General features: G+C 35.3%; 2 protein-coding genes across 3 annotated transcripts; both read right to left on the minus strand.

The window, feature by feature from the left end:
- Positions 1-224: 224 nt before the first annotated feature.
- Positions 225-12,588, minus strand: LOC129261131 (uncharacterized). 2 transcript variants are annotated; one of them, XM_054899180.2, is made up of 6 exons: positions 11,575-12,588; positions 9,114-9,186; positions 7,345-7,445; positions 6,774-6,866; positions 5,282-5,356; positions 225-2,069 (listed from the first exon to the last, which is right to left on the minus strand). In XM_054899180.2, the coding sequence occupies exons 1-6, from the start codon at positions 11,647-11,649 to the stop codon at positions 1,992-1,994; spliced, it is 495 nt and encodes a 164-aa protein (XP_054755155.1). In that variant the 5' UTR covers positions 11,650-12,588; the 3' UTR covers positions 225-1,991. The 2 variants fall into 2 exon arrangements, with proteins under 2 accessions (XP_054755155.1, XP_054755154.1); XM_054899179.2 differs by having other exon boundaries at positions 9,042-9,186; positions 11,575-12,267.
- A 1,661-nt stretch (positions 12,589-14,249) lies between these two features.
- On the minus strand, positions 14,250-23,099 carry LOC129261130 (uncharacterized). Its single transcript, XM_054899178.2, has 6 exons — positions 22,836-23,099; positions 20,284-20,359; positions 19,763-19,863; positions 19,208-19,300; positions 16,134-16,196; positions 14,250-15,268 (listed from the first exon to the last, which is right to left on the minus strand). Exons 1-6 carry the CDS (start codon positions 22,908-22,910, stop codon positions 15,191-15,193), a joined length of 486 nt encoding a protein of 161 aa, XP_054755153.2. The 5' UTR covers positions 22,911-23,099; the 3' UTR covers positions 14,250-15,190.
- Positions 23,100-26,406: the final 3,307 nt, after the last annotated feature.

Raw genomic sequence — 26,406 nt, forward strand, 5'->3', positions numbered from 1 at the left:
TTTATCTCTTCATTACAATCATCATCATCATAGTCGTCGTCGTTGGCATCGTCTCCATCATCATCATATAAATCGTTACGGTGATTATTACCACCACCACCATCATCATCATCACCACCACCACCACAACCGCCACCACTACCATAATCATCATCATCGTCGTCGTCGTCATCATCTCCATCATCATACTCATCACTGTACCAGCTACCCAGAACACATTTTTTCAGAGGACTTTCTATTTATTACTACGAGTTTCATTCATCAATGAAAAATCAATTTAATTCCTACAGTGAAGATAATATTATTATATTCATAATATACAAGACATAAAATGCAGAATATCGTGCGCGCATGACCATACACCAGAAATGTTATATATGAAGTAGACCAACTATATATATATACATGTATATAGGTTATATAAAGATAGGCTATAGAAAACATAGAGTAAATACATTAACATGATCTACGATAAATAATGGTATATATACAAGGGAAGAATAGATATAATGAATGAATAAAAATAAGTCAATCGAGACACAAAAAGAGCTGAATCTCCGACATGTTTTGGCTAAAATCACGTCCATGAATATGTACCTTTACTCTGCATGTGTACTGGAAATTTCCTTGAATAGTAACCATTTATTTAATGGAGACACCAAATCTGTAGATTTTTTTAGGAATGACTAATATGCTTCATTTTTTTTTTACATGCGAGTGTATTTCAGAATTACACCTTGATTTGTCTCTAAAAACACACCCTCACACACAGAAAGTGTAATAAACAGAATGCATAAAAGTTTAGACCTACCTATCATCAAGATCATTACGTTAAGCATGTTTACCATGGGAGGTTGATTACTATTAGAAGACATTTTTAGTTTAATTGAAAAGAAGGAAGAAAATATTAAAATATCAATATTTAGAGTCCTCTTTTAAGATATGAGACATGATAACATTTAAAAAACAAATAATGACCCCGACCCCACCCCCACCCCATGTGTTTTGCATTGGTACATCATTCGTTAGGTATTGTTTTTTTTAATTCGATACACATGGGCATTTATGTAATTATAAGCTCGGTTGAGATATACTACATGTATAGATAATATAATGCCTGCGTCATCATTTTTCATGGTCACATTTCTGGCGCTTACCCTAGATTTGCCGGCCTGTCGGGTTGTTTCATAATAATAATGTCAGTCAGATAATCATGTGTATCCTCGATTCCTTTGGCTTTCGTGGCATTGTTTCTCCCAGAACTTCATATATTTTCATTTGCTTATTTTCTCCTTTGTGTTAATGGTGAGCCTATATACATACTATTTTGTCCGATGTCTGTTTAACTACATAACATAGTATACAAATAATGCATATTATCGAGGGCATTAGACAGAACTATACACACATGTAATTTTAGAGCAGTTCTATAACACGTTTGGGCCACTAAAAAAGGTCATGAGACTAGATAAATGCCTCAGCAAACTGCTGTGTATTATACAATATGATTTATGTCGGATAGTCGGATGCGGGTCCTTGTTATTTTATAAACCATTCTCACCTCAAAATCATGACCGGTTATTATACTTTATTAATAACCGTCCATCACCGGTCATTAGCCTACCTTCCAAACTCCCTGGTAAACCTACACGTACGGTTAGGCCAACTCACGTTCGTGTGTGCAACCAATATTATCGGGATCCATTTCGTCATCTGCTGGTTCATTCCATTGGTATCCTAACTCTACGGTAATTCCGACATTTCCTCCTTTTAAATTTTCTTAAAAATCATTCCTGGTCATCTTGCTGTTTCAGGCAACGATCATATCGATCCATAAAATCTCACCGGTCAATATTCCATCGGTTGACCAAATTAATATACAGCCGCAATTAGAAACTATCATCATTAAGTATTTTCAACAGAAGCCCCTTTGCTATCATTTTGGCTCTATACATAACTTCTGGATAATGTTGCTTGATGCGTTGCCATGGTTATACCATGTTATATGGTCGACCACGCCCTTCTTTAAGCTCCTGGTACTGTGATATCACGCAAAGAAGACACAAAATCTGAAAATAAGAAGAACAAATTTAGATAACAGTTACTTTTGTACGGTGCTGCGCAAGAAGAACATAATGTACAACTTTGGAACTATGTAGCCGCGCGTCGCAAATTAGCTCTCAACAGGATGCGTCAGAAGTCAGGTCAATATACGACCAAAAATGCACTTACCCCAAACCAATTTCAACAAATGGTTTTTAGCGGTTTGGGGTACTATTTGACGCCAGGAATAACATACTAAAAATCTACGAAAATCCGCATACGGGAAAGTAGTTATTTTCAAGATGGCGCCAAAGATGGCCGCCATTCACTGAAAATGGATATAACCCACTCATTATCCACACTAAAATCATATTTCGGTGCATATTCCATGGTGTAGGGGGTAAAATAATTTGTTGATACAGGTTAGAGTGAATACTCCAGGGTACCTGGAAAATCCAAGATGGCGCCTAAAATGGCTGACGTGGGCTTGAAATCCACAATTCATCTATTACTTACTAAAGTGGCTTTTTTATTTGGTTTATAACCAATGAAATGGTTTTATGGATCAGGTAGTAAATTGGATCAAGTTACAAGGGTATTCAGTGGTCTGGTATGTCTAAAAATCCAAGATGGCTTCCAAAAATTATTTTTAAATGGCTGCGGATACTTAAGCGGACAGAGCTCATTTCATATCGGCCTGGGAGATGTGATTGTGGTGTCTAAACAACTGGTTTCAAGGGTCAAATAATACATTAGGACAAGTTACAAGGACAGTCGGGTGTCAAGTATGTCCAAAAATCCAAGATGGCTTTTAAAAAAATGGGATCTTAAATTAATTATATTACTTAAAAGTCAATATAGATCATTAAAAATACACCTGGGGATATTATTTTGGTGTCTACAACAGGGTTTCAAGGATCAAATAATACTTTGGGACTGGTTACAATGATGTGCAGTTTCCTTTTGCCTGAAAATCAAAGATATATTTACTTCCAAAAATGGGTTTTAAAATGACTGCTCTTCCTTAAAATAATGATAACAATAATCTTTTTTTACCCAGGGTAGCCACTTCAGTTTATAGAAACTGCTCTTCCAGCGGGCCCTGTATAACATTGCTGAGCGCCTATAGCAAGAAGGCAGATTGTCCCATTTTTATAAGTCTTTGGTATGACTCGGCCAGGGATCGAACCCACGACCTCCCGTTCATGAGGAGGACGCTCTACCACTGAGCCACCATGCCCAGGGAGGGGACACAGTGCTTATATTCACTCTAACCTGTATCAACAAATTATTTTACACCCTGGACCATGGAATATGCACCGAAATAGAATTCTAGGGTGCATAATGAGTGAGTTATATCCATTTTCAGTGAATGGCGGCCATCTTGGATACCATCTTAAAATAACTATTTTCCAGGATGCAGATTTTGTTAGTTTTTAGAAACGGTACCAGAAACGGTTCAAAAACCTTTTGTTGCAATTCGCTTGGGGTCAAACCATATATTAACCCGACTAGCGCGAAATAAGGAATATAGCAACGCATTGACAATTGCTTTGCGCATTGATGGGGAAGGAGGGGGGTTGGAATCCACATTCTACATCCCATGCAATAAATATTAAAAGTCATAATGATGATGATGCGGATCCACAGCAGTTATGTTGCGCCATATTTATATTAAAAACATGCTCGCACAGGCTCATCCATTTAAGCTAATTATTACACATCTACAGAAATAAGCGGTGAGTTTTGAGGGACGATTCGAAGAGTTCATGCAATGCTATCAATTTCACGGAGCGAAGAAGGGAGGGAGTTCCACAGGCGTGGAGTAATAGATGAAAAAGTATAATACTCAAAGAGTCAATTATTTTCCCCGTCAAAGCTATGAACCAAGGGGTTAAAGGTGGAATAACTCCCGGGTGTAACTTTCAGGCGGTGCAAAAAAAGGTATTATAACTTCAGGGCATCTTTTTTTTTTCTTTTAAGCCTGTCAGAAATAACAGTTGAAATTTCAGTACACAGTTACCATAGCAATAATCAGAGACCAGTGATTCTCCCCCAATCAAAACCAAGAATTTTTCAGTTGTCAACTCTCATGCCCCCCCCCCCCCCCCCCCCCCGTTACAATTTATTTATTTATTTGATTCTATTTTTTGGCTTTTAGTTCTGACGCCACTTGCAAAAATTTGCAAATTGACCTCCCTTTAATCATTGATCCTACTAGGATCCATGCTTTCAAGGGTGTCAGTCCTGAGGGGGGGGGGGATGGGGGATATATATCCCAAAAAAATCAGGTGGGGGATGGCCTGTACAATCATCCCCCCATATTTCGTGAACGTGAAAAAAAAACAGAAAAAATAGAATACATTAAATCAATAAAAATTGACAACACTGAAATACAGAAAAAGAAAGAAAAAACGAAAGTCAGTTCCCCAAATAAGTTAATCCTATTTTTTCTGAAGTTGACAATTCTGTTTTGAAAACGCACTCATCTGTATGTGATAAGTGAACTTGCCGATATAGGGTAATTTCAGGAGCCATGAATAAATGCATATGTTTAGGGCATACAAACATGTTATTCTTATTGATATATTCCATTGCTTCATCAAATTGTCATTTATCCGTCAATTGGTTGATAAAGTTGATTTGTTTTCTTTTTATTTTCAATGGATTAATATTTGCCATTGTACATCAGTATAATCAGAGTATTTAAACGCATTAGTCTTGTATAATTATGAACGTGTGGATTGAAGTGGTAAAAATGGCTACGCCTAAAATTTAAGGCTGTGTAATTTACGACTTTGGATCTTTGCTTGTATCGTCCAAAGTCGTAAATAACGCAGCCTTGAATTTCAGACGTAGACAGTTCACATAAGTATTTAAAGGTCAAGTCTACCCTAGAGAAATGTTGATTTGAATAAATAGAGAAAAATCAAACTAGCATAACGCTGAAAATGTTATCAAAGTCGGATGTAAGATAAGAAAGTTATGACATTTAAAGTTTTGCTTATTTTTCGCAATCCACATGTTCAGGGACGAATTAATCAGTCCCTCGCCGGGACTCAGACACCGACCATCCCCCTCCCAATCATCACAAGAAATCGACACCTATGCATGCTTTCATTCTCTTACAATCACACTATTTCCACAAGGTGCGAATGATCCGTAACAATAACATATTTGATTTACTTTAATTAAAAAATGAATTCAGTTTGCCACTCAGTAATCTTGTTATACTTGCCTTTGGTGCCGTCACAATGAACCAAACAACACATTGTGCGATATCGATTCCGTAATCTTCGACTTCTCCCATTCCCTATTAGAAAGAAAAATTAATAATTTCATATTTCACTACAAGGTGATACACACTTCTGTCCATGTTCATGAAGTTTGACCACTTTTTTCTCATGATATTTAATAACAAACCATTGTGACGATTCTCTTATGTGTGGTGGCCAGAGCTTTTATTCATAATTATGTGTGCATGTTTATTTTATTTTGTTTGTTTGTATATTTGCTGCTTGTTAGAGAATCAGCATGCTTCACACTGGGTTTGTGTTCCTATGTACGATTTAAAAAATGCTAAATAAATACCAATTAAATTAATATAAAACTCTGGCAACAACACGTTTGTATATCACCAAAACAACTGATTAATCCAAGAGCCTTGAATAATTTCTCAATTGCGTAACCTAACTCTAAAACACAACAAACAAAAAAGAAAAAAAATTAAAAAGGGTATAACTTTCATAAACACAGCTTGATAAAAAAAACTGAGAAAGCAAGATGTTTATATTAAGCAAACATGCTTAAAATCTCATTTCAGAAATGAGATTTTAAGCATTATTCAGCCCTCCGCCCAAAACTTTCAAACTCATTCAGTCCTTCTGAGGTTCCTAGATATAACCATGGGTCCATGATATAACTTACGTAGATCATGGACCTACTAGCAAAATGAAACAAGTGCCTCTGGCAGTATCGCCTGCATTAATCCGCCCTTCAATAGAGCAGCAGTGCTGACTTAAAAAACTATGAAATGATTATTCACAAAAAAACACCATTTATATAATAATAAAATACTTTGTTCACTGACCCTAAATAACATTTGACCTTGATTGTGTGACCGAAGACTTGTACAAGGCGATCTGTGATAATTGATTAACCTTATGTCAAAATTTCACGAACTTGTTCCATAAACTTTCAAAGTTAAGGTGGCAATTCAAATACCCCCAACATGGCCAAAGTACATTGACCTTGGTCATGTGACCTGAAACTCACGCAGGGTGCTCACTGATGCTTGATTACTCTTATGTCCAAGTTTAATGAACAAGATCAATATACTTTTAAAGTTATGATGACATTTCAAAAACTCAACCTTAGGTCAAGATTTGATGTTGACGCCGCCGCCGCCGTCGGAAAAGCGATCCCTATAGTCTCGCTCTGCAATGCAGGTGAGAAAAGGGTAATTGATTAATTAAATCTTAACTCAAAGGCTATGCTTTTTCAAGGTTTCCCCACAAGAAAGCTGATTTAAAATGATCATTTATGGTTATAATTCTTCAACTCCCATCATATTTATTAAACTACATGTACGCATACATATATATTGCCCCTTTTACTGTACTGTTATAATTCAACTGTATTATTCGAATTGCATTTTCATACTGAATTTGAAAATTAAAAACTTAATGCACTTTGCTATTAATAGATAAAATGAAATATAAATGAATTACCATGAAAACAAAGACGATTATCCATGAGATAAGCTGAAGAACGATGAGAAAGGGAACCGCTATCATGTAGGGAATCAACATGCACTTCGAATTCTGCAACGTTGGTGAAATATAATTCAACAAAATACAAATTAATCGTTGTTTAAGAAATTTTTTTATGAGTCAAAGCATAGATGGGATGTATAAATACAATATTCCTAGGTATTGCCAGCTCCTTTTTAATCTCAGGAAAGTGAATTGAATTTCAGAAGCCAAGCAAGTTAAGACGAAAAACGTTGGGAGGAATTAAATGAGATAATCCATCTGCGTAATATTGATGTTACTAATAGTTAAAAATGTTTTCATCCACTTTCCGCCTTCTCCACTCAATTCAATCCCTCACATTTCCACCCCTCTCTCTCTCTCTCTCTCTCTCTCCTTCTCTCTCTTTTATCCTCCTTTTCCTCTATTTCCCCTTCTCGTTCCATCGCCTGCTCTCTCACACCATCCCATTTTCCCATCTCTACCAAGCTTTCATCTCTATCCTCCCGCCCATCCCATCCATCAGTATCCTGCAACCATGATAACCTACCTTAGCCACGCCCACTAGGAGGATAATGGAAGCAACGAATAGAAAGGTGAGTGCCACTAGGTCAATACTGTACGCAGCGTAAATGCCCTGCCTCGCAGCTCCTGTGAATAAAACACCAAGAGAACTCCTTAAAAAAAAAAAAAAACATGCCTTTCTTTACACGTCATACCAGGGACGAAATAGTTTCATACAAGAGTGCTGAGTTGTATTTCCTTTAAAAAACCTACACCCACATCCCACCCCCACAAAAGGGCTAAAGAAGAAGACAAAAGAACTAATAGAAACAGTGAAAAGGGGGTATTAATTTCAAATAGGGGCGCACAAAACGATTCCCGCGTGAGAGGGACAATTCCCTCCTCCCCCCTCCCCCCCCCCTCCCTCTCTAAATCCATGCGTGTTACTAATCTTCAACAGATGACAGCAAATTGACGGATCTCAGTAACCCCATCACATTGTGTTTTTATGCATGTCTCCTACTTTCATTAGCTAATAAAAGAGTCGATTTGTATAGAAGAGGAAAAATAAGTTTATAAGAAATCAAATCGGACATTGAAAGGAGGTAATTGAGATTATGACGATAAACTCGTGAGAACCCCTTTCATTCTGTACTCTAATGAAATTTCAAGAATTTCAATCTGTCCCCACGAAAATTTCAGATATACTCTGCAGTAACATGTTTGTTTTTTCCCCATCTGTCTCTCCTAGAAATAACTATGCCATTTTTTACTTAAATATTTTCAATGCCATTTTTTATTCGTATTTGTTGTTCCTCGGGTGTTTACAACTATATGTTCCTAAATATGTGCAGTCATGTAATCTCACGGAGTTCGTAAGCTGAAAATGATCACACTCAATAACACCAATGCGGATAAGCACATATAGGACAAGGTATTACTAGTATTATTGACCCGACCCTTGGGTCAAATGCCATTTAATTTTGCAATGTTATCCATTTCTCATCAATGACATATTTTCTACCACAATCATTTGGTACATATATCATTTACTTACACATGTATCACTTGAATCAATAAGAATCAGACTCATTACGCGTGGACAAAATAAAGAGGAGAAGGGCTGTGTTATGAATGAATGGATGGATGGATTAGTACTGCAACAACGTATAATATTGTATATATGTATATGGACAATTATTATGGTTTGTTTGAATGAATTAGTCATAACCACATGTTTGTCAGTGAAGGATTATTAGTGTCCTTTCTATTTCAAGGCGTCTTAACTACTCATTGCTGCAAAAGTTGTTAAACCATCTGAGTTAAATAGGAAAGGTGACAAATCGCATCCCTGAGGACAAGGGATAGGCTTCCTGACTCAGATGAAATGCTGGTTGGCAAAACACAGGGTTATGATTTGTCACCTTTACTTTTTAGATGACTCGACTGCTTCAACAATGATTACTTGCATGGTTAGCAAGATAAATTTGAATAGAAAGTGAATTACATCTGCATCTCTTATAATAGTACAAAAAATTAGTTTAATTCTGTTATGTAGCCGAAGAACCGCGTTTAACAAAAAAAATGATGAGAACGATATTAACGACGTAGCCATGCTTCTGTTGGTGTAGAAGACGATGTCTCCAAACGTTACTATTTTCTTAAGTATTTCATCATTCCTTTTTTTAGGGGGGTCATTAATTTGTTAATTTTCCAGACACCTTACATTGGTTTTCCATTTACCATGTTCACCGTTCATCATGGAGGTATTTGTAGGGGCACTAGTATTAAGTTCATCACACATTGAACACGCACCCGTAAATGACGACATCTCGATGTAGCCGACGAACTCCCATAGCAGGATCCCCATGCTTACGAAGCAGTAGATCTAAAGACGAAATAATAATGAGAATAGAATGAGAATAGATTCACATCGCACATTAACCAAATATATATGTTCTCAACCCCTCTTCAATTTATTTTTCGTTTTAGGGTGTCTTTTCTCTTTTTAATGCTCGACCAGGACAGCATAAATCCAAGGAAGGGGAAAACGAAAAAAAAAAATTATAATTAAGGACAGACAAACGGAATATTAATATACAGGCAAACATACAGACAAACACCGAGAACAAGTAGATACAAGTATGTACAGATAGAGAGAGAGAATGGGAGGGATAAAGACAGACAGAAAGACAGAAAAAAAAAAGAAAGGAAGAAAGTAAGAAAGAAGGAAAGAAAGAAATGGCAAAAAGAAGCTGCTGAAAACTGCTTATCTAATAAAAGAGAGCCAATGGAGTAAATTAGAAAGTCAAAAAGGGGCCTAAGCTTTCGATCCTAGCAGAATCTCCGACGAAGATTCTGCTAGGATCGAAAGCTTAGGCCCCTTTTTGACTTTCTGGAAAGAAAGAAAGAAAGAAAGAAAGAAAGAAAGAAAGAAAGAAAGAAAGAAAGAAAGAAAGAAAGAAAGAAAGAAAGAAAGAAAGAAAGAAAGAAAGAAAGAAAGAAAGAAAGAAAGAAAGAAAGAAAGAAAGAAAGAAAGAAAGAAAGAAAGAAAGAAAGAAAGAAAGAAAGAATGAAAGAAAGAAAGAAAGAAAGAAAGACAGACAGACAGCCAGGCAGACAGACAAACAGACAGACAGACAGACAGACAGACAGACAGATAGATAGATAGATAGATAGATAGATAGATAGATAGATAGATAGATAGATAATATTCCGCTTTTATATCGCGCTTAATACGTCGTAACGACGTTTCTAAGCGCTTTGCAGATATATAAAGATTGAGTTAGATAAAGATAGATTGATATATAGATAGATAGATAGATAGATAGATAGATAGATAGATAGATAGATAGATAGATAGATAGATAGATAGATAGATAGATAGATAGATAGATAGATAGATAGATAGATAGATATAGACAGGTAGGTAGATAAATAGATAGATAGATAGATAGATGGATAGATAGATAGATAAAGATATATATAATTATAAATAGGTACAAAGATAGATACCAGACAGAAAGTAGGATAGAAGGATAGGAAGAGAGAGCGAGGATAGATAGAAAGGAAAATAAAGAGATGGACATCCATAATGTATCATAATTATGGAGGCAGTAAAAAGCGGGTGAATGACATTTTCATGATTATTACTAGCAGATGACATTGATTTATGATACAATAGAACCATTGAAAATATTTTAGTGAGGTATTTATATGAGTTGAATCCATATATTCATCCTTTCGTGATAAAATGTTTGAATACTCGACTGTGTACTCAGTACTCATTATATTTCTTGCACCCATTTCCAAAGGTTCACGCCCCGGATTTGGAACCTATTGAAAAGGAGATCTTTGAAATCACAAAAATGAAAAGCTTTATCGAAATCGGATTGGGGGAATTGTGTATATAACAGATCCGATTTCATCTCTCATAAAGAATTTCTGGGGGGGAAATTAAAGGCAGAACAGAGGTGCCAATGTAAACAATCTCGTGCATTTATCACGGGAAATGCACTGATGTATCCCAGCAGGGGTTGATTTGTCCATGGAGATATTAATTGATCTGAGTTAATATCTCCATGATTCGTGGATACGGTGCGCTTATTCTACATTTTCTAAAAATTACGTGTGAAACATCATTTCAAAATACTGTATTTTGGGGACTGCAAGTTTTTAGTCTTGTGTTGTAAAATACCTCCATCCTCTATATGATTTAGAACCACCAAAGTCCATAGCATGACCGAATTGTGTATATACATTGGATATTACTGCTTATACACAAGCCCATCTTGTGCGTGATTTATATCCTGGAATTCCATCTTGAAACGTTTATAGTGACTGAAACTTAACCAAACTATAAAATGGACAGCTAAAAAATCATTCCGTTTTCATGATTTACTCAAAATGAACTACAATAGACCTGGATGGTTCTAATATTGATTATAGTTTGACGTTTTCGCCTTTTCTGAATGCAAACTCCACGTCCGTATAGGGTCCACATTCTTCAAGTAGTCACGTTTTTACAAGGCCTCGACGGCGTATTTGGGAGCCACTTGATCCGGCAACCTGATCCGTTGAGAACCTCATCATCATAACAAAAAATTTCCGCAAGCGACATAACCCCTGAACTTCAGTAAAACTCTCACGGGAATACCAAGAGATGAATGTCACATTATATTTACATTTGGTGGAGGACGGACATCCATGCATGCATAATATTGGAGATTTAAGTTATACCAAAGTATAAAAGATAAAAAGCGAACGTTTAACTTACCAATGAATATACACCACTAGCTGTAGAGCCACTCCTGACATTTTTAAAGCAGCAACATCTAGTTAAAATCGCCATCGTGGAAGAGGTGCAACTGTAAGTTCTCTATTTTCTTCGTCTGTTGCTGCTTTGAGACCCTATGAAATGATTTGGAGCTTGTAGGAGTTCATAAGAGTACGATTAGGCATTATAGTTATGGTCAAACCGTCTGGGTAGATAAATAGACAGCGAATGACACTGACAGTTCTTTGACAAGGCACTCTTTGTGGTCCCAATTTGCGAAGCGGTAGAGTAAACGCGAATGGATCCTGGATGAATTCCTTGCATCAGTGCATTGTGTCGTCGACGCGAACTCGAACGACACTGAATGGAACCACTCCAAAATTCGTTGAAAAGGGGTAATTCAGAAAAAAGTCGAAGACATGAATATCGTGCCATACACTATGTAACTAGAAGATCTGAAAGGCCTGCGTAGACCTCCCATACTGATAGTTGTTGGTATGGAAATTCCAATGTACCATGGCAAAAATGTGCAAAGAGGCAGAGGGCAGTTGCCCCAGACATTTAAAAGAATATGCCTTTTTTTTTGTTATATAGAGTGCCCCAATCTGTAGATATCCTTACGAAAGTGTCACAACAACAAAATCCCTGCAATATTATGATAACCTAAACTAATTCAGCTCGGACGCTTTGCTCCATCGCTTGCATGATATGCCCATGATTGGATAAAGCGCTGCCATGTTCCGTGTGCTACTGGGTAGGAGAGATGTCCCCAAGAAATTTAAAAACCTTCCTTGGTCATTTAAATCCACCTAAAATATTCACCAAATCCGGTAGTATTCATGCAAAAAGTACAAAAAATAACAATAAAAAATCCCTCAAAAATGATAATTTATACCAAATCGGCTCGGACAATTTGTTCCGTCGCTTGCATGATATGCTCTTATTACTCTTCTTATTCACCTCCACCCCCTTCAGGAGATCATGCGCAAGACCATGAAAGCCCCCCCCCCCCCCTCCCTCCCATTATCGTGTTATTGAGTGTTATTGATTGTAAACTTGAATGATTCTTCTTTTTGTAATTGGCTAAAATCGGCCAGACCAAGTTCAATTGTCATTATTTGAAATTATGGAGTGGAAATGAGATTGACTTGTAATGCTATACTGTTTTCAGAATTATATTAGTGATATTATATAGATACCTATTTGTATCTCTATCTATTTATTTATCTATTTATATATCTGATCTATCTATTATCTATCTATCTATCTGATCTATCTATCTATCAATCTATCGATATCTATCTATCTATTTATATATATCTATCTATATCTATCTATCTTTCTATCTATCTATCTATATATCTATCTATCTATCTGGTATATATCTGATATATATATATCTATCTATATAAAGATCCATCTATCTATAGTATCTATCTGTCTATCTATCTATCTATCAATCTATCTTTATCTAACTTAATCTTTATATACCTGCAAAGCGCTTAGAAACGTCGTTACGACGTATTAAGCGCGATATATAAGCGGAATATTATCTATATATCTATCTTTCTATTTATCTATCTATATCTATTTATCTATCTATCTATGGCCAAAGATTGAGCAAAATTCTAATACGAATCTCATTAACTTACCAGGTTGGGATTCATAAAACTCATTGTAAAGTTAGGAACGACTTCAGAGCCAAGGGAGATGATCAATCATTGTTATTTAAAAAGAAAATGTTAAAAATAATGCCTTAATTCCCTTCCCCCTGTTAATTAAAACTTACAAACTATTTATTTTCACGTGCTTTTTTATAACAACCTTGAACACCAATTTTTTTTTTTTTTTTTTTTCGTTGATAAAACTTGATCAATAAAGGGCAATGATGGAAACTGGGGTACTCAGTACACACACTCTCTCTCTCTCTTTCTCTCTCTCTCTCTCTCAAATTAATTCCAGTAATAGACTTGTACTTAATTATTATAATTTTGACTCGGGTGGGACGAGTTCAGTGTACATTGTAAACGTAATTGGAATAATACGCCATGCACTTCAATATATACCGGTAGATGTTAGTTAATATATTTTTGGTGGCATTCTCGCCCTCACCCACCCGCACCTGCATATTAGCAACTCGCTCTCCAGTCACGCCAAAAAGGGGTCCTTTCACACAAGGTCGTGTGACTACTTGCGACTCTTGCGATCATGTGGAAAATGTATTGCGACCAAATGAACGCAAAAGGCTTTACGGCGAAATGTAAAAGTCCTTTTATTAATGGACGTTAATTTGACCTAAAGTGGTCAATCACGATCTCGTTTACAGTGTGCTTTTGAATTTGAAAGAAAGGAGAGAAAGGGAAAAGGGCCTATTTGAATAATTAATTTCCTATAAAATTGATATCCTCTGCATTGGGGAAATTGAAAAGATGGCACACGAGCAAAACGCGTGAATGTCAATTTTGTGATCGTTTGTTTGCTGTTCGTTGCCATGGTTACGGACGCCAAAAAGTGCTACATTGGCTACTTGACGAGGTGGTGGGTTACTTTACCTTGGGCATATCTACTTAATTTCATCGATTTGTCAACATGGCGAGATACGTCATCTTAAAGTCAACTTTTACAATGTCTACTGTTTTTTTCATTACAAAAAGACAAAAAAGCACAATGAAACATCAGCTTTTCAAAACGTCAATTTAATTACAAAAATGTGTTTAAAACAAAGCATTTACCAAAGTTTATTTTAAAAAAAGTAAGTAAAAAACAAACGCTTGGCAATTCTTTGCCTACGTTGATAAAAATATACTTCATACCAAAGACATGAAATATTAGTAAATAAAAAGAAAACTACTAATGTTTGCTTACTGTCTCTGTAAGCACACTCAGTATTAATCTTAATTTCAATGATTTATACCGAGTGTATAAAAAGAAATTAAACAACCCTTCACATTTATCATATGAGATTTAAATTATGCTTCCAGGAACATAATTTTAAGACTGGAGAACATTGTTCTGGATTATAATGAAACACTGCAATCGGTATTAGATTTCTTTATTTTTACATTATATACAATTCTGTCATTGTTACAATTATTGTTTTTTATTATATCGGAAAGTCTCAAAGTTTCTTGAGACGGGACTGATTCAACATTTGTCAGGGGCCGCGGAAGCGGGGTGGGGGGCTTCAGCCCTCCCCCCCCCCCCCACTCTTTTTTCCAAAATCATGTACAGTAATGACCATATAATTGTGATTTTTCGCATGGTCAGCCCCCCCCCCCCCACTTTTGGCTCAGCCCCCCACTTTGAAAACCGTTCCGCAGCCCCTGTTTGTAACTACAATATTCAAGAATTCCCGTCGTGAATTATGCGTATATTGCTGTATCTACATACATCATTCAACAAAGCCTCATACTTGAAAAAGGGAAGAACTCCTGTACAAATAAAATTATTAAATTGAATTAAAGAAATAAAAATAAAGTCCTAAATATAAAATTATAGTAGCCATGGCCAAGGTCGTCGAGAACGACTGTCTAGAATGAATAGATAGATGGCGCTACATAAATGCATAATTATCGTCACAAAGCTACAAACAATTCAAAATCGTGAGTTTCTATGTTTACGCCACATTACTTGCTGTTCCACGGCCGTCTCGAAGCTCTTGATATTGCGACATAACACAGAGGAGACAGGTGATCTGAAAGAGAAGAAGAAAGTTATCATGATTTTAGAATTAAATTTATTTAAGAAACACATGATGATATTCCTATGAAATACATGTAGGCCTGTCTATATTTGTACAATTTTATTATTAACATCGCTCTTATAATTAGTAAGTTGACGATATGACACCCATCCCCTTGATTTTCCTTTTATTGATTTTTTTTATTTGATTTTATTTGATTTTATTTATTGTATAGTGCATGATGATAGGACGCAAATAAATATTAAATGTGTGCTTCCAAATGTTTAAAATCAAGTCGTATAAGATCTTTAGGTGAAATATTTGCAATACTTTATGAGGGGTTGGTTGCATTCCATTATAGTCTGCTAACCATCCGTGCCCTAAACGCCATAATAACCAAATGTTCAACCCTTAATGGCGCAAGACATGGGAAACTCCACTCCACTAAGTGGTGAGAAAAGGATTAATCAACTGATTCTTATACCCTCGGTGGCATGAACAGGAAAATGTTCAGTTTGATACCATAAGTTTCTCTAAAACATTTGATAATTATTCATAGATATTTTCCCCAAGGCACTAGTCGGAGATAATCCCTTAAAACAAATAATTTGCATATTAACCAAATTAACAGCAATTAGTGGTGAAACAAGTGAAAATAAGCTACACTCTAAATTCTAAGGATTTGAAATAAACCCAGATCGGCAGCTGAGAATAGTGACCAGCCGAATATTAGAATTAGATTAGAACCTTGTGGATATAAATATAAAACTAAAAGGTTTGAATTTTAATATTTTGAGATTTATAAGTTAATCCTTGAGATAAAAAAATAAAAATTTGATACTCCCCCTTCCTTACCACCGCCCTAAAAAAAACTTACGTTGAGACCAGTGAAAAGCAGCCAGACAACGAGATTACCGATCAGGAGACTACTTGCCAGGCCCTGCGCAAAAAAAAACATTGAACACAATTTTTATGAGAAAATACTTTACCGTATATCATCATTTCATATATCTAAACATTGCCAAAGAATTTCAAGATGAGGGGCGGTTTTACAAACGTAACCGTTTTATACGCATAACTTTTCACTTATTTCATTTCATTTATTTATTTATTCATTTTTCCAACAAAATTTATAATGCAAAAATTACAATAAATAAAACATAACCGAAAATATAAATGACATAAATATTCAAATAAACCAAATATAAAGAATATACACCTGATACAGAAAATGATATTTCCAATTTGATAATAACAATATGCAAGATATGTTGGAAAAATGGCCCACTAAAAAGCAAAGCTTGTAAAGTGTGGACCACTCAAGAAGAAAAAAAAAGTATAACATTTAAATCTATATGGGCCTAAAGCAAGCAGCAATACAAAATAGATAATGAAATAAAGATATAAAAAATAATTATAATAAAGGAAATTAATATTAAAAGGTGAACAGAGACAAAAAAAGACATGAAGACACAACAAAACAAAACAACAACAACAACAAAAATAAGACACAAAACAACAGAGTAAAAATAAACAAACATTGCTGCACAAACTTCGAAAATCCGAAGAAGGGAGAAATGGAGAAAGAAAAAGGCAAAGAGAGAAAAAGAGGGAGAGAGAGAGAGAGAATGAGAGAAGTGTAGTCAATCTAACTTTATGATCAACTGCATGATATGAGTATGTTCTTGTGCTAAGTTTTCCCTGGAAGATAAAAGGCACTGGAATTTTCTAATGAATTTGAAACAAAATATATTTCAACTTACAAAGGTTGTATTTTAACTCTATCTGATGAGAATATAAGTTATTAAGAAACTGATTACCATCCAATAATAAATAGGTATTCCATTGCAGCACAGTTTAAAAAAGTTATTTCAAAGGTCAAGTCCACCGCTACAAAAAGTTAAATTGAGTAAAAAGAGCAAAATCCAACTCGCATAATGCTGACAATTTCATCAAATCGGATATAAAATAAGAGAGCTATGGCATTTTAAAGTTTCGCTTAATTTCACAAAACAGTTACATGCACACCCTGTTCGGTATATGCAAATTAAGAGACTGATGACATCACACACTCACTATTTCTTTTGTATTGCATGCATTATATATGTATTTCATTATATCATATGAAATATAAACTTATTGAATTTTCTCCTCATTATCTTGTGAAATAAAGTTTTATTCCTCCCTGAACATGTAGAACTACCAAAGTTTTAACATTTTTTTCGGTTCAGTCACGTTGGTCATTCTTGTCAAATATGTAAAAATAGTATAATTCAAACAATAAGAAAACTAAGGAAATAGTAGTGAGGGACATAATCGACTCTCTCATCTGCATAACACTTGCTATGCTTTTTTTTCTATTTTGATTCAAATCAACATTTTCTTGGGTGGACTTGACCTTTAATATTATTTTAAGAAAAACATATTTAAGTTCATATATGAATTTGATCAAAATCAGCCAGGGGCCGCGGACCCGGGGGGGCTGGGAGGGGGAGCCCCCCCTTCCCACTTTTTTTTTCCCAAACCGTGTACAAGAACGTAAAAATTACCATCTGATTGTGACTTTTTGCATGGTCAGCCCCCCCCCCCCCCCACTTTCAAAACCGTTCCGCGGCCCCTGTCAGTTGTTAATCGATTTTAAAAACAACACCTGTCATTAAATGATAAAACATTTACGATTTGATTCTAAAGTTGATTTTTAAAAAAAGAAAACAAATCAAATTAACACTGGAGTTTCTAGAGTGTACAAGCCTATCAAAATCCACCAACGACTCAATACACCGCGCGGCCGTCTCAATGGCAAAGCAATGTATGAGGCTGTTCTCACTACGTTCCTAAAACTAGTTTACTGGGAACCGGTTCAGAAAGCCAGTTTGGAAGATCGCTTTGCTAGCGTTCTCACTTGATCACACGAAAGTGGTTTTCAAAATCACTTCACGTATAGCGCTCTTGTTGCTATGGAAACGCTCTCAGTGGGGAGACACGTTTCGCGCGAAATTCGAAACCGCAGCATAGGCATTCTACACCTGTCGTGTGGAGTAGCGCGCTCAAAATGTGCGAAGATCGCTTCCCGAAGAACGGTTGTGTGCTCACTTACGCTAAAACCACTTTTCCGATGCGAAGCGATCTTGAAAACTACATCGCGAGGTGGTCTTCCAAACTGGTTTGGAAGAGCGCTTCCAAGAGCGCTTCGACCGTTCTCACTTAGCGTTAAACTAGTTTCCACTAAACTAGTTTCCACTAAACTAGTTTAAGGAACTGAGTGAGAACAGCCTCAATGTGTATCTGAATTTTTTTACTTTTTCAGGTTTTGACGGGTTTTTTTTTTGGGGGGGGGTCAGGGAAATCTTTTAATTTATCTTACTCTCATAATTGCAGGTATTTACATTTTAAATGTAGCATGGGCTATCTGCAGTACCTTTTTCTTTGAAATTTGCCAACTCGTTTGATGGTAAAATGATGTATTTTACTGTTTCTTACAGATTCTGTGCGCCCCGAAAGTCAGAGACTAGTTTCTAGTAAAAGAGTTGTATGTGCCAATTACACCCTTTAACATGTTTAACCAGTTGTCATGTCTTTATAGTTTTAAAGGCTCGTTTCATGGCTAGATTGATTTGACCATAAACACTATATAAATAATGTATATCTGCAGACATCATTTTGCCATAGGACTAATATGGACAATTGGATATTGTGGCTAAATGCTGTATCTACATTAAAAAAAGAGTTATTTTGATGAGAAAAAAAAACAAGTTAAATGGGAAGATGATTTAAATTACATGCCCTTTGATGATTTAAATGACATGCTAATAAATCTACCTAAATTGAAGAATGGGTTATTTGCCTTGGAAGAAAGACAAATCTGTAACTTCAACATGATTTTTTTACGAATGCGCACTGCATTTTGCAGCTACATTGTTTCGCCATGTAAAAATAAAGGGTGTCACCTACGAGCAATGCGAATATTATAATCCAGGCGATGGCTTGAAGAACCATGAGCAGAATAATAGCTACCATGTACGGGATCAGCATCTCTTTATTATCCTGAAAGTGAAAAGAAATACATATCATTACAGACTAACAGAAGCTGAAGTCATACAAACAAACTGAATTCCCTTCCTTGAAATCATAATTATGTACCTTAGGCACGCCCATTATTTGTTTTTCTTTCTTGAATTTACATTGAACACAGCTAACAAGAAGATAAGACGTCTATCTTGTTCCTACCCCCAGAAACACCCGCAATGACATGAATCAGGATAATAATCATCATCGAGAACACATTTCGGGCACGCCCATCAAGATGACATTGTTAACTATCTTGAAACTACGTGTGAACCATCTTATTCTTGGATCTACACTCAACACACCCAATATTAGGGAAATAACTCTACCTTCTCTCTACCCTGGACACGCCCACAATGACATGAATGAGGGCAATAATGACTTGAGCATATACATTTGACACGCCCCCTAAGAGGGCAATCTTGCCTTCCTCGAACTTACGTTAGACACGCCTACAAGGAGGACAATGGACGCGATGATCAGGAAAACGGCTACGATGATGTCAATACTGTATGCCGCGTAGATTCCATCAACTACTGGATCTATGTAATAAAATTGCATAATGGATAATAATCCTCTATATGGTCAGTTATCGAGGTACCATAATGTTAATGATAAGCGAGATCTAGTCCATTTAATAAGTGTTATAGTGTTATTGTCACCTAGAACCAACCTGAATTTACATTTCAGCGAGGGGGGTGGAGAAATTAAGAACATTCAATTATTGTGATCTATAGGTAAATATTGCAAGGCTGAGCGAAATACGAAGCTTTCACAAACTTTAAGGGACATGTCATGTTATAATATCCCCTTTAAAGGGAAGTGTCTTGAGGGATGTACCCCCCTAGGCCTTCCTCCTTCCCCATCCCCTTTTCCCCTCCCCGCCCCGCCACTGGATTGACGTCATGAGTTGTATCATGCGTCGAATCAGACATTAGGTTGAGGATTGATGAAGGAATTACCTGATACTCCTTGGAATGCTGTAACAGCTTGAGCTAAATTGTAGGCCCATATTGCCAAATAGATGCAGGCACTTATCTGTGATTAAAAATATATTTTAAAAAATCATGAAAAAATTACATTTCTCAAATGAATTACTTTCTAGAGAATTTAGAGAAGAATGGAGCTGGATCCGGATGGCAGAAAACAAATAAAAAAATAGGATTAAGTACGGTATATATTATTATAGGGATTGGAATGTTACTGCGTGAAAAGGACATTAAAGGGATGGTCCGGGCTGAAAATATATATATTTATATCTAAATAAATAAAGTAAAATTCACAGAGCATAATGCTGAAAAATTTCATCAAAATCCGAAAATAGATAGCGAAGTTATTGAATTTTAAAGCTTAGCACGTCGTCATGAATATTCATTAGATTGGCTGATGATATGACATCCCCACTTTCCTTTTTCTGATGTTATTACATAAAATCACAATTGTTTCATTTTTTCATACTGCAAGTGTGAATGATATGTCTACCTTATAATGAAATAAGTTCCAGTAATAAATATCTAATGCACCTAATCAATTGTTATTCCAACATTTTGGTACTTGAAGGAAAAATTGATAAACCTAATTTCATATAACAAAATATAAAAGAACAAGTGGAGATATGACATTACCAGTTTGCCAATTGAATATTTATGAAGACGTGCCAATAACAATTTTACCGGAATAATGCAAATCTTTAAAATGCCATAACTTTGTTATTCTTTGTCCGATTTGATCAAATTTTCAGTGTTTTGTTTTGTCTGATTTTACTTAATCTGTTCAAATCGTATTTTTTCAGTCTGGAGTACCCGTTTAATCGTGTTTGTTCTGATTCGTCCTTTCGCCTCGTAGTCGGCTCAACGGGGAGGGCCCACAAGGCCGAGTGTCCATAAGACCCACGAGACGTTTGTCTATAAGTACGTATTGTCAAAAGACTTTCCTCTTTTTAGCCTGATCTTCAATATAAACTGAAATTCTAAAAACACCATAGTCATGATAGTCATTTTGATCACGTAGAAGTAAACCATGCACCTTCAGGGCGTGTTATGAAACCAGAAACAAGGTTTAAAAGATTAGGCTAAGCATAAAATAATATTTATGTAGACGGATGATAATCCTCGGCCTCGTGGACTGTCGGTCTCTTGGACCATCATCGGCCTCCCTGATGGGTCAACAGTGGCGTTATGAATCAAACATTTACAATGCATAGTCGTATTTTTTTTCATTAGTAGACGAGAAACTGTGCAGTTTTTTATCATTATTTTAGAAACAGGCTCAAATTAATTCATAGAAAATTGTCTATGTTGGGATTTTGCATATCAATAGTGAAAGAGTGTCATTTTAAGAATAAGTTCGTTTACAAAAGGAACTAAACAGAGAGATATTCCGTACATGGATGAATAGAGTAAATTTCGTTATTTTGGTGATACTGATGGGCCTGACATTTTTTTATCTCAGGTTTTTTAAATTTTATCCAAGCTTGGTCAGTTTTCAGGCTAGTCAATTTGATTGCATTAAAACTGAAGCTATAATACTTGGCTCAGAAAACGATTTTATATACCGATTTTGCCTTCACCAATCTTGGTTTATCATGGGAAAAATTGATATAAGTGTTAGGGAGTAAGTTTTTTTATGAATTATGAAGAAAAGATAAAGATGAATAGTTGTTGGCGTATGAGAAATTTTCTCTTGTTGAACAAGTATGTGGTATAACAAACACAGGAATTACCACAACTGATTTCTTTTTCTTCCTTTCACTATCTGGTAAGATCTCAAAAAAATTTTATCTTTTTAAGTATTCTGTATTCAGGCATTAGAACCATAAATTCCTATTTTCAAAAAAGTTGAAAAGAATTGTTTTTAATTCATTTATAATTGTAGGAATGGCAACACGTTCGGAGATGTATTACGCAAAAATAACTATTCGGAAAGTGGCCTGAAAATGATCGGTCCTTTAACATTTCTTCAGACTGAATAAATGATGTGGGTAAAATATGCATATAACATGGATATGCATTCTAACATAAACACATAAGTCGATTGACAACTTGTAATTTTCACGATTACGGGACGTCAATCATGCTGAGATAACTAAGGGAGTAGAAAACAATATTTTTCAATGTTTTCTTGAAATAAATCAACATAAATACATATTTACAAACTTTGAAAGATTCCAAATAAGTACAAAATTCAAAAAATAATTAACGATAAAAAGGCATGCAGGCATATAAAATACCAATAAAGAGTGATTCGAAAACATTTTGATTGTTTGTTTTGTTTTTGTTTGTTTGTTTTTGTGTGTTTTTTGTTTGTTTTTGTTTTGTTTTCACTATCCATGTTATAACAGCTTAAAACAAATATTGCACAATAATACAACAACCCAAGTTCAGTGTGATAAGAATATATTAAAATAAATCAAATTCGAAATTTCGATCGATTGCACTTTCGTTATCAAAGTTTAGATAACTATAAATTGCGAAATAAGAAAATGAAATTCATAGAGAATAGTATTCTCCCTTACCAACGAGTAGACTCCACAGGCAGTAGAACCCGTCCTGACGTTAGAGAAACAGCAGCATTTTTGCATAATCGCCATGGTAATTTGTTCCTTTCTCTTCTTTCAAATGAGATGATTTATTGAAAGAAATTGATTGGAGCTCGCGTCATGTATGAGCACCTCCGTCTAATATGTTGCAGTTAGAAAAATATCGGAAGTTATATAGTCCTGATGGTTGTGGGATCCCCTTGGCGGAAAGGGTTTATTTCTTTTTTCTTTTTTTTTCTTATTCGTTTCTCGATTCCCAATTTTGGCTAGGTGACGCTGTAGCTCGCTAAAATGTGATTGGCTGCTATTTTCATCTTGTACGCAATCATATCTCGACAGTTCGTCATGGTAGTGTGGAACTTTCCCAAAATGCCATGATCACTAATTATAAAACCAGAACTTGTTTTTAATCATGAAAATTCTTACGATGGCAGCCATTTTGGATTAATGCAAATTAGACCTCTTTCCACCACTTGGGTTTTGTTGGAGATATAGTATGTCATTTTGGGGACTTCATGGAAACAAATTGCGATGAAAAAATCAATTGCAATTACTTTGAAGTTGACCCCCCCCCCCCCAAATTAGTCATTTTTCCTGGACTATGCGTTATGTATTGCGTAGAAATTGACGGTGTTGCACTCGCTACTTCTGTATATTACAAAATGGTGATTTCATTTTTCCACTCTTGGTAACATCATGGAGAGAAAAAAATATTCGAAATTTCAAATTATTAATTCTAAAAGAAGGAGGGAATATGTGACCTCACCTGTTTCCTCGCTCGTACTAAACAAATTGCTAAAACATGCTTTCAGATGAATGATATAATATTGTATTTATCAGTATTGTGTTGTATTATTCAAACCTCTCTTTCTCTCTCCCCGCTTTTCTTTCTTTTTAACTCTCTCTCGCTCTCTCTCCATCTCTCTCTTTCTCCCACACAGACCTGCATATAAACGTGTCTTTCCTTTAGTCAACATTTTCAAAAAAGTGTTGTTGGTTTTTTCTTTTAGCTTTTTTGTTTGTTTGGTTGTTTATGATTTTGGGGTGCATTTTGTTTTCGTTTGGGTTGATCCATTACCATCAGGCAGAATAATAGGCAGAAAGGTAATAAAACAGTGATTCTATTTCCATGTTTAACATGTTTAATCCGTAATTACGTGCTGTGCTGCGTGCCTTTTCGAATGACCTTTCGAATGATAACCTTGGAGCTGTAAGCTAACATGCAAAAGCCAAAAGGGACTAAATCCACTTATTTTAAAATTGAAATTTTTTGCTTCTTTAAATAGACATTCACCATGTGCATGAAACTGACTTTATATAGTCCTGCTCCAAAAAGTTCCAAGAATCGTATAGAAAAATGGACATGAAAGTTACGTTTACATGCAAAAGGGGCTAATGCCGAAACACTTTTCAGGCAAAGGGGACTAAATCCACTTTTGTCCATACTTCATGAATCAATTCTTTCTTATTTCACCCAAATCTATGTTTCAATTCAGAAAGTTTTTCCTCCTTTATGTTTAATGGGGTGTTGCAAGAAACTTGCGATCAATTGCAAGTCTATTTTTGGTCCCTAAATCACTCAAATGTTTTGCAGTTAATTGCAAATTAGTGATTGATTGCTAATTTGCTCCTTGAAACAAAAAGTTTAATCTGATTTGCTATAACTAACGTTGATCTATCAGTTGTAAAATTGCAACAGAATATTTGCAATTGATCACAAATATTTTATTGCAACAACCCCTAAGAGTACTCGATATACATGATATAGGTAATACAAATGACAGTTTAAAAGATCATGCAGATGTCTTTTATTTTATGTGATTTTTTTTTTAATATTTTGGTGGATAAGACCCGAAAGGTAATAGGAGTACACAAAGTTTAACATGATAATAATAGAACTTCTTTCTTCCCTTACATTTCCTCTTGTCCTTCTAGATGTTGAAATGATTTATGGTTCTGTTCACTTTGCCTGATATAGCAACAGCTGGAAATCACTTTTCACACAAAAAGGACTAAATCCATAAAAATGCTAAATTTAAACATTGGACAAAATAAAAGGCATCTGTAAGATTTTTTTTTTTTTTTCATTTTTGTTACCTACAACGATGACTCTTAAACTTAAAAGAAGAATTTTCTAAATGGAAACATAAATTTGAGTGAAATTAAAAACGTTGATTTGTGAAGAATGAGCAAAAGTAAATTTAGTCCCTTTTGCATGTAAACGTTCAATTTACATGTACATGTAGGCTTACCTGGAAAAAATGAATCCGGGAATTGTAAACACGCATCTCATAACACCTCACTTCCTATTATGAAGTATGTTGATATAATGATTGAATTACTGTATTTCCCGACTATCCAAGAAAAAATATGAGTCCTGCTACACCTTGATCCACTTTTTTTAAATGAATCCTAAACCTTTGGAAATAATTTTTCAATCAATAATGTTCCTTTTTAAGATATTATGTATTTTATTAGATCAGATATTGTGGCTATATCGATACAAGAAACAATCATATCTCGACAGTTCGTCATGGTAGTGTGGAACTTTCCCAAAATGCCATGATCACTAATTATAAAACCAGAACTTGTTTGAAAATTCTTACGATGGCAGCCATTTTGGATTAATGCAAATTAGACCTCTTTCCACCACTTGGGTTTTGTTGGAGATATAGTATGTCATTTTGGGGACTTCATGGAAACAAATTGCGATGAAAAAATCAATTGCAATTACTTTGAAGTTGACCCCCCCCCCCCCCCCCAAATTAGTCATTTTTCCTGGACTATGCGTTATGTATTGCGTAGAAATTGACGGTGTTGCACTCGCTACTTCTGTATATTACAAAATGGTGATTTCATTTTTCCACTCTTGGTAACATCATGGAGAGAAAAAAATATTCGAAATTTCAAATTATTAATTCTAAAAGAAGGAGGGAATATGTGACCTCACCTGTTTCCTCGCTCGTACTAAACAAATTGCTAAAACATGCTTTCAGATGAATGATATAATATTGTATTTATCAGTATTGTGTTGTATTATTCAAACCTCTCTTCCTCTCTCCCCGCTTTTCTTTCTTTTTAACTCTCTCTTCCTCTCTCTCCATCTCTCTCTTTCTCCCACACAGACCTGCATATAAACGTGTCTTTCCTTTAGTCAACATTTTCAAAAAAGTGTTGTTGGTTTTTTCTTTTAGCTTTTTTGTTTGTTTGGTTGTTTATGATTTTGGGGTGCATTTTGTTTTCGATTGGGTTGATCCATTACCATCATGACCATCAGGCAGAATAATAGGCAGATAGGTGATAAAACAGTGATTCTATTTCCATGTTTAACATGTTTAATCCGTAATTACGTGCTGTGCTGCGTGCATAAAGATGACCTTCCGAATGATAACCTTGGAGCTGTCAGCTAACATGCAAAAGCCAAAAGGGACTAAATCCACTTATTTTAAAATTGACATTTTTTGCTTCTTTAAATAGACATTCACCATGTGCATGAAACTGACTTTATATAGTCCTGCTCCAAAAAGTTCCAAGAATCGTATAGAAA

The sequence above is a fragment of the Lytechinus pictus genome, chromosome 5 (assembly GCF_037042905.1).
Source record: "Lytechinus pictus isolate F3 Inbred chromosome 5, Lp3.0, whole genome shotgun sequence".
NCBI classification, from domain to species: Eukaryota; Metazoa; Echinodermata; class Echinoidea; order Temnopleuroida; family Toxopneustidae; genus Lytechinus; species Lytechinus pictus.

What these genes read in the sequence shown, in the direction of transcription:
- LOC129261131 (XM_054899179.2), bottom strand. Translation starts at nt 11,649, where the DNA reads ATGGCGATTTTAACTAGATGTTGCTGCTTTAAAAATGTCAGGAGTGGC. An exon ending in CTAGTGGTGTATATTCATTG is followed by an intron (nt 9,187 to 11,574) that starts GTAAGTTAAACG and finishes TTTCGTCTTTAG; the next exon opens with ATCTACTGCTTCGTAAGCAT. An exon ending in TCCTAGTGGGCGTGGCTAAG is followed by an intron (nt 6,867 to 7,344) that starts GTAGGTTATCAT and finishes CCAACGTTGCAG; the next exon opens with AATTCGAAGTGCATGTTGAT.
- LOC129261130 (XM_054899178.2), bottom strand. Translation starts at nt 22,910, where the DNA reads ATGGCGATTATGCAAAAATGCTGCTGTTTCTCTAACGTCAGGACGGGT. An exon ending in TCCTTGTAGGCGTGTCTAAC is followed by an intron (nt 19,301 to 19,762) that starts GTAAGTTCGAGG and finishes TTTCACTTTCAG; the next exon opens with GATAATAAAGAGATGCTGAT. An exon ending in TGCTTTTCACTGGTCTCAAC is followed by an intron (nt 15,269 to 16,133) that starts GTAAGTTTTTTT and finishes CTTCTCTTTCAG; the next exon opens with ATCACCTGTCTCCTCTGTGT.